Source organism: Lepisma saccharinum, chromosome 2 (assembly GCF_977018435.1).
Source record: "Lepisma saccharinum chromosome 2, izLepSacc3.1, whole genome shotgun sequence".
NCBI classification, from domain to species: Eukaryota; Metazoa; Arthropoda; class Insecta; order Zygentoma; family Lepismatidae; genus Lepisma; species Lepisma saccharinum.
Window position 1 is genome coordinate 165,925,923 of NC_139230.1, and position 17,733 is coordinate 165,943,655.

Genomic DNA, 17,733 nt, shown 5'->3' on the forward strand with positions numbered 1-17,733 from the left:
ATCGTTTAATTATTCAAAAACAAAAATCTTGGAACTTTCATTAATGTACACCCAAATTAATTTGCAGGCACCCAATGAACATTGTATGTTGTAATTTTTCAAAAAAATGATAAGGTTAAAAAAAAAAAATTGTCTCGGGACCTATCTTCAGTTAACAGCTCTACTCACAGTTTAATCCTCTGCAGCAATAATAATAATAGAGATTTCCAAAATAATAAATACCAACTAGGTACCTGATATTTTCAAAACATGTGTATAGATTACTTAAGCTTTGTTTTATATATCAAAATAAATGTTGAATATTTACACCACCTTGAATGATTAAAAAGGCACACTAGGTGTCAAATAAAATTATATTCAATACATTTCAAGTCTATAAGTTTTCCACAATCTGGAGCTACACAATTTTAGCTTGGTAACATTAGTGAAGCACTGATGGTCACATTGGAACACAGGTTTATTCAAGATAGCCAACGCTGACTGACTACTAAAGGTCAGGTTGTTGGTTTATCGTGCAGGTACTTAAATTCAATGTACGTCACATTTCTATTGGTAAATTGTATTTTAAGACCTAGTTTTGGATGAAAGCTTTCATTTCACAGATGGTAAAAGCTGCAGATAAAGCAATAACTTAACAAAACCTGGTATGCAATGAAAAACTGACTTCTTGTAAAAGATGTGAAATTCATAATGAGATCTGAAACTGAACATATGTAGCAATGTAAGGATTTCAGACTCCAAAATGAAACAGTGTGTGTGTGTGAACATTCACTTTGTACTTATATACATGTGATATTCATAACGGAGAAAGGAAAATAATATGATGAAAAATTTACAAAGAAGAAATAAATTTAATTCAGAGTTCTGAGCAATCTCCTATACAATATGGTACAATGAAAGGCACTTGAGGGAGTTACATTGGTACAAAGGTGTCTGTAAAAGATTTGTTTAACCAAATATGCAATTCCAGGCAAAACAATATTGTGAAATTTGAAAAAGCTTTAGGAGCGATTCATGTTAGCTTTATCAGCAGAATTACAATGTGTCTGCTTCTAAATTCCACTCACCACTAAATGAGTTTAAAAACTGATGCACCTTTGCAATCTTACCACTCTATACTGGAGCACCACAGATGTCCTGGTTACAAATCCAAGAGATCATAGGTGAGTAAAAAATTAATGACAACCTTTAAAAGATGCATCTCTTAAAGTGGACACTGGCCCTTCTAGCAATTATTTATTTACTTTTTTGTCAATTTTATTCTTTCAGAAACTACTAAATACTTCATTAAGTTACACCTACAAATACCTCAGTGCTTCACATAATGCAACTGGTCTCATTATGAACTGGAAATACATGGGCTCCAATAATAATATTAATGATGTAACTTTGGTACATATGCTAGATAACGAAGTATACAATCTTGCAAATCTGGTTTAATAACAACAATTAGGGTATTTTTCATTTTTATGTACAGTTGCCCACAAAGATAATAGCAGGCAAATTTTCCAGCACCATGTTAATTCACTTTGTTTTATCCAATGCAAGGTCCAAAAGTTGAGACAAAAAATCAAGAAAACAAAAAAAAAAAAAAACTTCTACCTCAGCATCTGAAGTACGATTCCATTCCTTATAAAGATGGTGTGTAAGAAAAGTGAACGCAAATCGTGAAAGTCAAATTTACCTACAATGTTTGCAGCCAACTGTAATAAAAGTTCAACCTTCTTTTGGTAGTTTACAAAAAAAAAATTAAAACAAAAAAACAATGAAACCTCGATTTTATGTTCCTGGATAACATACCACCTTCCCAGTTATGATAAAGCAAACTTAGTATCTTTCCAAAATTTACATTTTTCAGCATTTTTATTTTTTTAGACACAGGTCTTTGAAGAAACATATAATCGAGGTTCTTCCTATTGAAGGATTAAAAATGAAAAATTAAAAATCCCTTTTTCTTCGGTCAAAGCATTCGTAGTCAATCATTTAAAAGGAGTAATATTTATAATGTCACATACCTCAATCCTTCTTATGTAGGAGTCACATACCTCTAACCTATTAATGAAACTTATTAATCCTCCAAATGTCTGGAATGCTTGCAGATCCATGTTTGTTATAAGGTCAATAACTCTCACAGCTCTAGTTACAAACTGGAAAAAAGAATTCATATTAATTCTTATTATTTTTACAGACAATCCCACACACGTAACATGCCTATAATATGAAATGATTTTTCTTTCTTTTGCTTGAACATGTATTTCTAAATGCATCCACTTCACTAAAAGAATAAGAGATTTAACTCAGCACACCGTAATTCATACAGAGAACAGGGGGAAAATCTCTCTTCATATGCACCTAAACCCTACGACAGGTTAAGTTGGCAGCAACTTTTTGCATTCATAGACTCAAACGTGCACGTATTATATAGTTCCGCTGCAATACTGCTGATTTTCTCACTGTATGTGATATGAACAGCTCGGCGATTGAGGCAAAACTGGCACGGGAGATACTGAGCATTGTTCTCACATGGATTCTTATTATTTGCTGCAAACTAAACCCATCGTGGGGCTTAGATGAATCTCCGGGCTTAGATGAATCTCCACCCATACATAACTGGAGAAAACCCCTAACCCCATAATATCCTCATGGTGGAATGCACCCAGATGAAATATAAATTAGGACCGAGCTGATACCAATATGAATGAACAATGATACTTATGTTCATAACTCTTACTGGTTATCACCAATACTGATGCTCAAACATTGTAACAATGTAAAGTTAAATACAGAGAAACTGTTGCTAACTAGGATGGTGGAAGTGGCCACTGAAATTAATAGAACAAAGAAGAAGAAAACAGTTTCGGGGATAAATTAGTACTAGTTTCTCCATATTTATCTAGTATTCTCTCTCTCTTCTCCCAATTATGAAATGTAAAGTTCTTCAGAAAATTGATAAATTTTAATACATAAGAATTCCATTGAACCTACGCCATTTCATTTACCATCATATGTTTACAAATGAGAGGATGGTGGCAGTAGCTACCGAAATTAATAGAAAATAATGTAAAACGGCTTCTTGGAAAACGTGAGTACCTTAAGAATATTAAAATATTTCATTTACTCACAAAATTACATTTTCACATGAAAATGGTGCAAAATAAATGAAATGAAGAATTTTTCATGATTTCTATGTTCTTTAAGACTATTAGAAAGTGTCATATGGCATTTTGTGGACTCCAGGAAAAGTATCAGCCAGTACCAGTAGTCCAATTTGGACATGCTTTCTGATACAGACACCACTGGTACTGGTCAATCTCATATTGGTATTGAATCATCCCCAATACAAATGATGAATCTCTCTGGTTTCAACTCAGCCCTATTATACATAGCCCTTACCTTGTGTCAACAATAACCATTACCTAACTAAAAACCAAAGTTTCAAAGTTCATCCATACTAACAGCATAAAACACCAAACTTGACAACTGCTTCCTACATGCAGGGCCATGAAATTAGGTGGATGGCAGAAGATCGCACTGTTGCCACATCTGAGCACAACCACATGTGTTCGGTGGTTTGAGAGCAGTCCATGTAGATACAGGACTGCATTTCTGGAGCCTGTAACGAAGTTTCAATTCGCATGACCACCAGCTCTGTGTCGAATGTGACTTGAAAGTGCCTTGGAGAGAGGTCAGTCTGATGCAGGAACTAGGCAACACAGCCTGGTTGGCATTGTTACAGAGTACGCGGGAACCAGCAACTTCTGTTCCACTCTCACTTTGCTTTTCCCATATGTGGCACCAGCACAATTCTACCCAGACGGCTATTTACATGGCAATGCATTTAGCAGATATTATCAATCTACTGCCTCTGTCCACAGATGTTTTCACCAGAAAAACATTGGGATACAGCTTACATACTGGGCACAAAATCAAAGATATCCTTTGTCTCAAGAACGCCATTTCCAAAAAAATACACAAACCATTTACTCATAAAATTCAAGCAGTAATTCTTGATTTCCCAAGGGAAAGATTTCAATATCTAGTTTCTTTCAATTCACAAGCACTGAAATATTTCAATTTCAACTCTACATTGCAAGAACTCATAACAGTGTGCTTTCTGATATGTACCTTAACATATTGGTTCAAATTTTTAATTCAACCTCCTCACAATGGCATTTTAATCTAAGGGCATGTGTGTAAATACTTTCCAATTTTGATTACATAGACTGGGAAACTGTTGCATACAATTATCATTCATACCACTGTTATGAATGTGTGTTTCATACTAGAGATCATGGGCTCTGTAAGTGTTGTTTCTTTTCTTTGATTACTTAAACACAAGATTCTTGAAATTTGAATCCACTGTGAATGAATTTGCTACTTGAAACTAATATTTTCACATTGACCTCTTGAATAAAGAGATAAGATAAAGATATCTCAAAATATTTACAAGTTTTCAGTTTTAGCTGTTGCAGATGACTTTATGATAGCAATGTATTATTTCACATTAATGAAGAAACTTAACAGAAAATGTAATGATGGCAATAATCCCAAAGATTCAAGAACCCTCCAGATTTCAGAAAGTGTTGTGTCAGTAAATAAACTCTAAATTTCATGTTAAGTTTATTTCACATATTGCAGTTATATTTTATTCATTTTGTGACAAAAATGGTAGGAAAATGCACCTACCACCTTTAAAAAAATATATCAAAATGAACACTAGTGCATGTTATTTCACATTTCATGTTTCAGTCCCTATTATATATTAACGGACACAAGCTGGAAGGATTGTAATATATGTAACACTGTTTTCTTGATTACATAAAAAGCTACATAACATGCAGTCTTGAGTTTCATTGAAAAATCCTGCATTTTTCCAGGAATTGAAAACAAAATCTCGAATAATAAATTCTGTGTATTTCTTAAGCATTCCACACTTCTGGTGTGCCCTGGAATAAATTCTAATGTAATTAGTTAACAATGAAAAACGATGCAAGAATATACTACTGAAGAAGAGAATAAATCAAAATCCCTCACAGTAAAATAGTTCAATCATATCATGCAAATTCCTATTAATTTGTCATTTAATTCAGACATTTACACTGCATCTCAATTCAAACCAGTATCATAGAATTAAGTATGAAGTCATTTTGTTTAACACCAAAACACTGATTATACGAGAGCTAGGGAATAAGTCATGGCAAATATATTTTTTCTTAAAGTTAAACAGGAGAGAAATGCCAGAGAATGCCACAGGGAGCTGGTGGAAACTGTGGGAATAGACAATGCTATCTTTGAGGCTGTTTTGCTAGTTTCTCTATCCTACACCTGGTACACATGATCTGCATTGTTCATAAATTCCACAGTACCACACACTGTCCCTTCCATTTGTACACTGGTATTTCTGATTTTCACGCCAGTTCTACATTCTCTTGGGGGGGGGGGGGGGAAGAGTCACCATGACTTATGCCCCAACCCTTGTATACCACCAGCAGACTATTTTACTCTCCACATTCTACTTTCCCTGAGAATTCAACTTTGTTAGTGATATGTATATGAACAAAGGAACTGAATATGACAAACATAAGAACTTGTATGAAGTTGTCAGAAGATAAAAATCAAATTCATGCACTACCAAAATGAAAGAAAAATAATACCGTAATGTGTTCCAGTTCTGTTCCAGGCCAATTAATGACCTCCAACAGACTTTCCATCATCCCACAACTAACTAAGGCATCACCACCTGTTTCGTAGCTTGACAAATGGTACAAAAAACTAAAAAGTGCTGTAGCCAGAGGTAATGGAAACCGTTCCTTTGATGCTGACGGCGATGATGGTGAAGATGTGAGCGACGAAATGCAGGTACGTACTAACACAGGCAGGAAACCATGGTAAGAGGCAGCACCAGTCACATCAATGATGGAAGCTAACCTAAAACGAGAACTGCCAAGTGGTGATTTTTTCATGAAAACCTGTATTACTGACACGAAAAATGTATTAAAAATAAATTAGCTGAAATATCTCATGAAACTATTTTAAAATAAATAAGAAATTTTACAAACAGCAAGTAACAGTTCTGTAATCTTTTAATAACTCAAGCTACATTACACACAATTACTTCATGGAATGGAAAAATTATTCCTAACAATATATGAACAAAGTGCAATAGATATTTGTCTACCTTTCACACATATGCAGGTTAACCATTCAAGTTGATAATTCAAAATATCTTACAAACAAAGCATTTTAGGAGGATATGTTTCAAATAAAAGTTATTTGACATTCAGGATGAAAGTGAATGGCATTGTATGTTTTTAGTAAGGGAAAAGGGGCATTTTAAAGGTCACTCAATTTTTTTTTAAATGGAAATCTATTCTTTTGTTATTATTCTTATTCCTCACACAAAAACAAAACTTTCATAGAAACCATTTTTCTATTGATCACATAGTTTCACAGATATTTGACAAGTAAAAAGTAAGAGGGAGGAGAGATTATTTTTGAGATGGGTGTCAATGCTTTCCTTACCAATGTGAAGGCAAAGGAAAAGGCTTCATGCAAGGAAGACACAGTTTACAGTTTGCCATGTAATATGACATAAAAAACAGGAAGCAGATTATCAGTTATGAGCAGACGACAACTGCGTCCACACAGGAAGACACTTCCTTTATCTCTCCTACTCATGTGGCATGCCCATGCACTTCCTGCTAGAACAATAGTAAGTATTCTCTCCTCATGCTTGTAAATCACTTCTCAATTTATGACTTGTAAAACATGATATCAGAAAATGAACAGTCATCTCAAACAATCAGGATAGTATGAGCATAAAATGCCTTGCTCAATGGTTAACATACATCTTCTATTTCCAAGACATGTATTACATTTTAGTCATATCTGGCATCTGGGAGGAAGTGGAAAATACTGTACATGTCCTACATTTTAAGCATCACATAATTTGCATTAAGGAAACATGTCTTTCAATTTGGAGAAACAAAGGGAATTTATTATTACTCTACAGCCTTGTGAATGAAAGATGCTGAAAGGTGCATTTTATATCAGAAACAGATATTCCAATTGATGATGCAAAGTGTCATATGTAGTCATTGTAGAGATTAGAAATTATTATTTTTGGACTGAAAATAGTCAATTTCACATTATTTGCTCACTTTTACTAATAAAAGGGATGAGAGAGATTAATCAGTACCCTTATCGGTATCAGTAGCTATAGGTATACTGGTGTATTGGTAACATTACCGAAAATCTTAATCTGATATATCTATAAACATCTTATAATTTATTGCAATAGTGTGCCATCTTGTTATAATTTAGGGATGGGACAGATTAATTGGTACTCTATTGGTATCCGCCAATATAGACATATCAGTGCATCAGTAAAATTATTGATATTTTACCCGCACAATATATTTATAAATATTTTACAATATAGTGCAAAATTCTACCATTTTGTTATAATTTTTATGGATAATCTCTATGCCATACTTTTTTAAAATAGTAAATGTCTAAACATGCAACTTCTTTTGCATTGCAGTCACCTTGAAAAACACATTTATTGAGGAGGTCAATGATCCATTCAGTTTTTCAAGGAACATTTGGAACATTATATCGGATTAGTAGAATATCGGTTATTGGTATCAGTAAATTTTATATCAATACTTTATCGGTATTGCCCAAAATTTCATATCAGCTCATCCCCATTATATTTATGAATATAAACATATAATCTCCCTGCCCTACTTTGCATTTAAAATAAATGTCTAAACATGCAGCTTCTTTCCATTGCAGTCATCTGGTAACATACATTTAGTAAGGATGTCAATGAACCATTCAGATTCTTCAAAGACAATTTGGAATTTTACATTGGTACTTTATTACTATTGGGCAACATTTCATATCGGTCCATCCCTACCTAATAATGAAGTGAAACCCTGATTTTACATTTCCAGACTTCATATTTTGATCACACTACACACTACTCATGGGTCTCAATAAAGCCTATTATAAAATTTTCTGGATTTCACATTTTCCCACATGTTGTTTTTTTTCAACTGGGTCCTCTGTCAAACATAAAACTGAGGTTCCCCTGTGCACAATATTTACTGTGAATGTGACTGTGTCCTTCCCTTTTGCTTGTGATATGGTAGCCCTGGGTAGGGCAAGGCAAATCTGCTGAGAAATCAGTTGACAAATGCAACTGTCAAGTATCATCGCATTAAATTTCATATCCCGTATTTACGCGTGTATAGTGCGCGTGCATGTATAATGCGCACCCTGGTTTTTGATGGGTAAAAGTGACAAAAAAAAATTATATCTCATATATAATGTGCAGAACAACCCAGTTTCAAGAAATGGCTTTTTTAGTTGTAGGTTGTAAAGCTGTTGCTATGCTGATCAAGAGTGAATGACGTCATTCCTATTCAATTGCTCATTCCTTCTTTTTCAAAATATACTTTTTCTTTCAGTGACTAATGTAATATTTCTACGAGGCACATTCAGGACCTTCCAAATAGCAGTTAGCACCACAAGATTTCTTCCATTAAGGAATTTACACACTCCATGTATGTCATATTATTTGGCCAGTAATACATTTTAATTTTTATTATCTTTTTCCTTATGTTTTCTTTCATCCAAAGTACCATAAAAATCAGAATGTTTCTTCAGGTTTTGATGAACTTATTTCAACCACATTTCACATTAGTGGCGTTACCTTGTATTAGGGATGGGACCGATTAATTGGTACTCTATCGGTATCAGCCGATATAGGCATATCAGTGTATCGGTTTATTGGTAAAATTACCGATTATTTTACCAATCCGATATATCGATAAATATATGATAATTTAGTGCAAAATTCTGCCATTTTGTTGTAATTTTTATGGATAATCTCCATACCCTACTTTCTAAAAAAAGTAAATGTCTAAATATGCAATTTCTTTTGTACTGCAGTCACCTCGAAACACACATTTATTAAGGAGTCAATGAACCTTTCAGGTTCTTCAAGGACCATTTCTAATTTTATATCGGATCGGTAGAATATCGGTTATCGGTATCGGTAAATTTTATATCGGTATCGGCCAAAATTTCAAATTGGCCCATCCCTACCTTGTATGAAATACTGTTTCCATATTCAGGAACTGCAGGATTCAAGCTTTACAACGATATGTAACATGATAGGGTTCCGTAAACATGAAAAATCAATGTAAGTGTCCCAAAATCATGGAACAACCCTGTATGGTTTCATGTTGGCTGTCTGAATTATTCCATGCATAATACGCACCACAGTTTTTGGGGGCAAAAATTTTGGAAAAAAGTGTGCATTATACATGAGTAAATACTGTAACTGCTAATTTCTTCAGAACAATATCAGTGTAGAAAAATGTTGGCAGAATACTAAATGCACAGAGGACCAGGCATAATTTGTTCTATGAGAGACAAAGGAGTGTGTAAAAATAACATCATTTAAAGGGATAAGAAACACATTACACTAAAACTCCACTGCATGAACTTCAATTTTTCTCTTACTGTTTAAAAATATTACTTGTCATGATTAGAGGCACATATTTTTGGTACACAAAAAAGCAAAATTTCAGTACAAAAACAGTCAATTTCAGGTTCAAAAGTGGTAAATAAAATGAAATTTCCCTGTTATAGAGGTGAAAAAGTGGTATATAAAATGACATTTCGGTTTCAAAAATGTGAATATAATCCCAAATTTGATTTAAAAACTGCACTATTACACAAAATAAACATATCCCTTCTAATAGCACATTTATATCATTACCAGAATATTAAGTTTATTCCTGTATAAAGGGGTCTTTTTGCTTCTCAAAAATTTACAGCAGAATTATTCAATTTTCCATGAATTGCATAACTCACAGGATAGACTTCAGAAAGTGTCGTGTCGGTATATAAATGGTAAATTTAGTGTTTAAGAGTCTATTTTGCAGTTCATTTCGCATCATTTCATGACAAAACAGGGTAGGAAAATGCATCTCGCACCTTTCAGAAACATGAAAAATTAACATTACAATGTGTTAGTTCACATTTCGTGTTTGTCAAAAACGAAATATGCATGCCTCTAGTCATGATAGTATTAGGTGTAGAAATTAATTCTCAGCTCCAATTCACCTTTATTATAATTAACTGTTGCAATTGATTAAATTGAAACTTTCCCTACCATGTTTGGGCACTCCAATACCAACCAAAAAAGGTAGAAGACCCAACAAGCAGACAATGTAACATGATTGATTGATTGAGTTGGTGTTTTAAGTCCACTTTATGCACAGTAAGGCTAATCAGGACTGGACCTACAGCTTAAAGTGGGATCCAAGCCACTATGTGCCTCCACTGGGTATCGAACCTGTGACCCCTTAATTACAAAGCGATGACGCTACCACTGCGCCATCGGAGAGGCCCTACAATGCAACATAAAGCAGTATAAAAATGTCGCTGAGGCAATGGAAATTATTTGTTCAGCTTTGGGTGAAGATGCCGTATCATACAGCATCTGCAAGAATGGTTTCAGCAATTCCGGGAGGGGAAATTCATTTTGGAAGATGATCATCATCCTGGACAGCCAAAAAAGTGGGGGATGAAGAACTGAAACAACTATCTAATAAAAATCCATGACAAACAGTCTAAACTTGATACGGCACTGGAAATGACCCAACAAGCCATTTCCCACCACGTGCAGAAGCTAGGGAAAATACAGCAGAACCTTTGGGTTCCACACTTCTCTCTGCTGAAAACAAGGAGAGATACTATGAGATTACTGTTTCCTTGCTATTGTGGTTTAAAAGCAAGAACTTTTTGTTCAAAATAGTGATTGGGGAAGAAAAATGGGTGTTATATGATACACCAAAATGGCGAAAATCATGTGTTAACTCCTGTGAACCAACAACATCCACTATGAAACCCAATATTCATGAAAAAAATTATTTTGTGCATTTCGTGGGACATGAAGGGGTTTGACACTACAAATTTCTGCAACTGGGTGGAACTGTCAATGCTGAGCATTATCAACATCAACAGATTCATTTGAGTGAAAAACTGAGAGGAAAGGACCATTTACTGACAGTGGGACTACGCAGGTGATGTTGCTGCATGATAATGCCAGGCTGCACATGACAAAATTAACTAAAAGGATGATCTTATTCATTGGGTTGGGAAGGTCTGCCTCATGTGGCTTATTCCTCTGACATGGCCCCTTCAGACTACCACCTGTTCTAGTTCCTGCAGAACCACCTAGTGGATTCCCACTTTAGAAACCTTCAAACATTATTAAGTTTATAGACTAAACTGCAGTTGTTCTATTGATAGGGAGTTTGCCAGCTGCCTGAAAGATGGCAAAAGTGTACAAATTCCAATGAAGATAACTTTGCCGACTAAAATGTAAGACTATTTTCATGAATAAACATTCTCTTTCTTTAAAAAATGCTGAGAATTAATTTCTACATATAATAAAACTATTCTTTGATACATTATACAACCAGAAATCAGTTGTGCTCATCATTCTTCACCTAATTTGAGCTATCCCTCAAGTTATACAGCTTGACAAGTTTTTGGAAAAATGTATAATCAAAATCTGACTACACAATCAACTTTAATGAGTCTTCCAGTACATGGTTGGACAAAAAATTGCAAAATTTAAGTAATGACAATTAAACAAGTTACAACACTGAAAAATGCACAATGCAAGAGGTATGCATGCAATAGTAAGATGATCAAAACAATTATGAATTTTACATTCCCATGATATTTATAAGGAAATTTTCAAACAAAAACTTCGAATCTTGTAGAATTTTTTACTCAAACAGAACTAATGAGATTAATTCAGCGGTTCGGGAGTAAAACTTGATAGCCACAAAAATATGGAACTGAGAAAAATGCACATACAAGTTCATCTATTGCATTGTGGCTTACGTATTACCTAGATCTTCTTGTGATCTTTTGCCAATTAACTGCTACTGAATGGACTTTGTTCATTAATGTCTGAGCAACCGGAGACTGAAGCTACTGAAGCCAATGTTATATTAAATTTGAACAGAGTGAGGGTTATCAAGTTTTACTCTTGAGCCACTCAATTTTAGCTGTATTTAACTTCTACTATTACAAAAAATAACAATAAACCTAAATGCAGAGAATACAAAAACAAGAAATGCTTACCTTGGAAAATGTGGATTTCTATCCAAGTGAATAACTGACGTGAGTGTTCGAAGTGCAGCTGCTCTGATCTCAACTAAATTAGGCTCATTCATCTCAAGCAATTCTACTAGTTCTTCTAGAAACCCAGCATACAACAAGGAATGTGCACTCTCCTGCACAGCGTTGGAATAAACTAAAACAGAGAGCGCTTGTAGCCGTGCCTGAACACTCTGCAGCCGTTTGTGATAATCAGAAAATCCATGAGCTAGTCTTATGTGTGTAAACAACAGCATCTGCAATGGAAAAATAAATTACACCATAATAACAGGATGTCTGTCATTATTAAAATGCTATAAAATTTGGAATTAATGCTTATTAAAATGCTTTAAAAGTTTAATTTTTACTGACACATTTTGCTGAAACACTAATAATTAGGAACATACACACTTTGATTTTCACAGAAACAAGGGATTGAGAGTTTACACACTTATGTTCATCACAGAAACAAGGGATTGTGAGATTACACACTTATGTTCATCACAGAAACAAGGAATTGTGAGATTACACACTTATGTTCATTTTTGAGATTTCTGAAAAACGTGAGGTACATTTTCTACTATATTTTAGTTGCAAAAGGATGAAAAATGGATATGACCAATCAGTATTGGGCATACATGCCCACACACAAATAAGCACAGGTCAACCTAAGTACAAAATCTTTTGTATATCTTTTTTGTGTCTTGTACAGTGAAGTGCTCATGTTTGGTGGCAGCTATGCCACAAGTGATGTTCTTTTCAATGAATAAATATGTCGTTTAAAGGTGTCTGACCTTCTATCATTTTAGTGAATCATAAGCCTATTAAGCCCTCCTCTAGTTACCGATTATTAAAGTTAGGCTAAAGTTCGTCTGTTGCTTAACAGATATCTCAGGGAATATCTGTTACTATACGGAACACCACACGTGGAATAGGGTCTGCGTGTGGCCGCGTAAAGCGTGGTTCTCTTTTGTTTTTGCTGTTTTTTATATATTATATATTTAAAGTTAACCTTTTGTAAAACCAACTTTAAAGCAACGTAATATAAACAAAGCAAACCCACAATAACAAAAACCATTTTCCCCTTATACGAGATTATGAGACTCAGAGGTAGCAGATTCACTACGATGGATACAAGGTCAAAGTCACTAGAACGGCCAGCCGGCCATATGTCATCCCCCAGTGGTAGTGGAGACTCCCAACTAGCCTTAATTATAGCCATGCTCAAAGACCAAGGGCAAAAGATTGATAGTCAGGGGCAAAAGCTTGATAGTCAGGGACAAAAGCTTGACAGTCAGGGAAGGGAGATCATTCAGGCATCAGCAGAGATGCATAGGAAACTGGAGGCTGTTCGTATGGAGTTCCAGGCCAGACTGGACTCCATCCACAACGTAACGACAAGATCAGTAACGTAGAAATCAGATGTAACGAGCTGGAAAAACAGGTCAATAGGGACTATGTCCAGCTATCTGAACAAAGTTAGTGAATTGAGGGAAATAGTGCAAGGGGTAAATGGCACAGACAACCAGACCACTGTAGCACAACTCCTAGGCAGGTTAGATGCCCTGGAGAACACTTGCAGGGAAATTGCCCGCAGTGATAGTGCCATTGCCATAGAAGATGGAATTCTTGAGCGATTGAGGAGGGAGATGCAGAACTGTATGGTTGGAGAACTAGTTCGCACAATAGCATCTCCGAGGGTCAGAGTGTTCCGCAGCCCGCCCTTCCGCTATCAGACAATAGTGAGAAGGATCGGACAACCGAACAGGCTAAAGATAGTGCAGCCCTCACGAAAATTTTGGCGTGCCTAGAGGGGTTGGAGAGGTACATTACTAAATCACCTGCTCCGGTAAACCCATGCACCAAGCCAAGTCCTCACCCAAGTAAAGAGTCTGCCGTCGGAGCCACCAACCACTTGCACAAGGTTCCCGAAGTCACTAGCAGAGGTCCAATGTCAGATCATAGTAGTGGGTATTCCACCCCCCAAAGGTACCATGTTTCACATAACTTCTCGGAATCCTCATCCGGAGGTTCGGACACAGAATTCCGAAGCCAACGGAAAAGGAAAAACCGAAGAAGGGGTAAAAGGGCACCCAGGGTTAGGTTCTCAGACCTAAAACAACTGCCCACGTTTAGCAGTCAGGGAAATAATCTGGCCTCTGATTTCCTACAAGAATTTGAGAGGGATCTTGATCTTCTAGAAATAGATCTAGAAGATGCCCTTAAAATAGTGTCGTATAGTCTGCGGGACGAGGCACGCCAGTGGTTCGAAAGGAACAAACACAAGTTCCGATCGTATGTGAACTTTAAGAAACAGTTCCTGAAGTATTTTCAAGGTGATGGGTGGAGGGCTTCCTCATTATCAAAAGCCCTTAATAGCAAATATAACCCTAACCTACATAGATCAATGCATAAATATTTTTGGAAACAGGTGAAGATGTTTAGACTGGCCTTACCAGAAATTGCAGATCACCAGATTTTTACACATGTCATCCAACAGCTGCCACGTAGCTTAAGGGATCAGCTGGTCCTAGCCCCCTTTACCTCTTTACAGGCAGTGGCCAATTCCATACTCAGGTATGAAAGTGTACAGGCGCCACAAAACCCTGAGAGAGATGGCACAAGGCATGCACGACTTCCATATGGGAGAACCACCCCTCACGTCAACCAGACGTACGTGAGTCGTGGGAAGGATGACACAAGTGGTCCATCAGATCCCGATAAAGCATACAGTAACCAGTACAGGCGTAGGGATAAGAATAGGTTTAAGGAACCCATCAGCGGGAAAAAAGGTAAAGGACCAAGAAAGGGTATAGAACCCCAGGGTAGGAGTTTGTTAAGACCTCTCGGCATATAGCTGAGGTGCATTCTGAAAGCCACAGTCAGGGAAACTAGATAAGCAACGTCCTGAAGTGGGGAGGGGCGATGTCGAACCTAGATTAAGCCCACCATGTTCAACCCAGTGTAATCATCATCCAATCATTAAGGCTCATCAAGCCATTGGAGATTCAATGTTGTCTAGGCTAGCTCAAAACAAGTTTGGTTACCCAGTCCAAAGGGACTATGACGGTAGATATCATGTAAGGCTATGTAAGTCGGGACAATCCTCTAGCCAGCTGCTCAGTGAACTCCGTCATACTAAAAGTGTGCACGATAAAGTAGTGTTGATGATTGCAACAAATGACATGCTCCGAGGGGAAGACAGCGACCGAGTGCTGCGGAACCTCGAGTGCATAGTAGGGGTTCTTAAGAGGAAAGGTGCCAAGAAGATAATCATTCTGACACCTCCACCAATTCCCAGACTAGCTAAGGAAAATAGAGCTAAGTTCTGGGCAGGGTATGATTCTCTCCTAGGTAAAATTACCTCACTGGAGAACAAAGGTAATATAAGAGTGCTTGATGTTTCTTCCAAGTTTACTCACCAGGGTCAAGAATTAAATATGTCCTTATTTGAGGAAACCATGGGGTATGGCAGTTACAAAAGGCCTGACCTGGTTCACCTCAGTCCCAGGGGCATGGACGTGATTCTCAAGGCGTTAGATGAGGTACGGTGGTTTACCCAGCAACAGCCAGAGACCAACAAACGTCAGTCACCTCAACAATGGGAGGATGTAGATGCCATAATGCCATACAGCCCACCGACGGGAAACTAGCCAACGCTGCTCTCGTAGGGGGTGATGGTGGCGAAGGTAAAGTAAATCCCCATAGATTAATAAATGTTCCATTCTGTAACAGGGACGACAGTGTGTCTATAGAAAAGGAACTGGTTAGGGATAATTGTAACAGTGTAGTACCCATTTATTTGTATTAGTCAAGTAACATGTAATATTTTTAATGTTATACATTGTGTCAATGGTAGAATTATAAGTAATCAACATGTAAATAACATGAAGCTATGGAGATGTAGTCCCAAAGTATACAACCTGTACATCGACAAGCTCAAACTATTACATCCTGATTTAGCATTCAAAGTGCCTCAAAAATGCTAAGCAAAGTTGTGGATGGGGTTCAGTTCTGTCTGAATACAGAACAGCAGTTGTAAATAGTATATGGGACCTATATTTCATTTTTGTGCATTTTATATACTGTCAATGTTCTAATATATCCTATATTTAGAGTATTTCACATTTATGTTGTCCTATTTGAGGGTATGGTAAGAAACATCCCTCAGAGCTCAAAATGCCAAAACAAAATTAGTAAACATCTCCACTACCACCATGTTTGAGTAGGCCAAAGGTAAATGTCGACACAACCAAGGTACAGCCAAAGCCAAACATGAGAATTCACCACCAACACAGCCAAATTGTGTAAGTAATGGGGCAAGTGATAGTGTGCAGTGACCCATCACAAGTGTGCCACCATCCCAAAACACACAGGCTTAGGGGTGAAGAGCGATACATTGCAAGCAAGATGTTGGGAACTATTCACCATGCCCCCTGAGGCACAGGAAGCATGGGGAGTGTCTGATTAGTGGTTGTCACGCCCCAAGATTACCGAGCGGAAATTAACAACCATGAAAACCAGGACATACCCATAGTGCATATTGTGTAAGTGCGCATAGACAAGTGATATCCGAACATACGTATAAAGAAAGTCCAATGTGTGTATGCAGACTTAGGTACACAAGTAGTGTTCAAGGGCTTCTTTTTATAAATGTGTCTCTTTGGACTAAGTGCTGAAAGGGTAGAGTAATCCATTCCCTTCAAGGCAAAGAGAACAAACAGTCTTACAAATTACGTACGGTGACCAAAGTATCTTATATATATATATGTACATCTATATAAATTCTTTATCATAATGGGTAGTCATGACTCAAGACACCCAAGAACTTTCATAGGGATAGGAATGGAATAGGAGGCAGAAACTCTGTCCTCAATGTATTACAAATATTTTTAATATGTATATTTCCAAGAGTGCATCAATGTAGATGTATATTTCAAGTATGGTAATTTTCAACATGTCTATTACAGGAGTATATTAATGTCAATATGCAAGATCATTTCAAATGTTTCTTTTAACAGCATATGTGTAATTTAATTTTATATAGCCGTGAATATTTATTTTTGTGTGTGTTTGCATAATAGTGTTTAAGGTTAGTGAGGGTAAAGAAAAACGAATCGCTTCTCGAATCCTTTTTCTTTTTCCCGAGGGGCCGGGATATGTATGACCAATCAGCATTGGGCATACATGCCCACACACAAATAACCACAGGTCAACCTAAGTACAAGGGCCATTAGGTTGGCATCAGGGAAAGCTTGTGAGAGCTATTTTCCCAGAAACTTATACCCCCCACCCCCAATTAGAATCATGGGTCATGTTTACCAACCAGTTGTCACTCATGGGAGGGGTAGAAATGCTTTATTTATAAAGAACCAACCATTGTTAGGCTGACAGTAGCCATTTTGGAGAACAAAAACCATGTGCTCCAAATCACATGTTTACTAAATCTTTTATTCTTTACTGAAAATCAGAGATAACACTCACCCATAGGTAAAATAATGCCTAATTTATTAAAAGTAAACTCATTTGCAATTATCTGGC

At 36.5% G+C, this 17,733-nt stretch overlaps 1 protein-coding gene across 4 annotated transcripts in view; it reads right to left on the reverse strand.

Annotated features, from left to right (window-relative positions):
- HUWE1 (HECT, UBA and WWE domain containing E3 ubiquitin protein ligase 1) overlaps positions 1-17,733 on the reverse strand; it is a 286,413-nt gene that overhangs the window by 217,386 nt on the left and 51,294 nt on the right. For 2 of the 4 annotated variants that reach the window (XM_083117659.1, XM_083117660.1), the window contains exons 8-10: positions 12,178-12,449; positions 5,655-5,940; positions 2,016-2,147 (exon numbers count right to left, since the gene is read on the reverse strand). In XM_083117659.1, the coding sequence (XP_082973785.1) occupies positions 2,016-2,147; positions 5,655-5,940; positions 12,178-12,449 (690 nt within the window). The remainder of the gene's footprint in view (positions 1-2,015; positions 2,148-5,654; positions 5,941-12,177; positions 12,450-17,733) is intronic. The other 2 variants (XM_083117661.1, XM_083117662.1) reach the window with 2 other exon arrangements.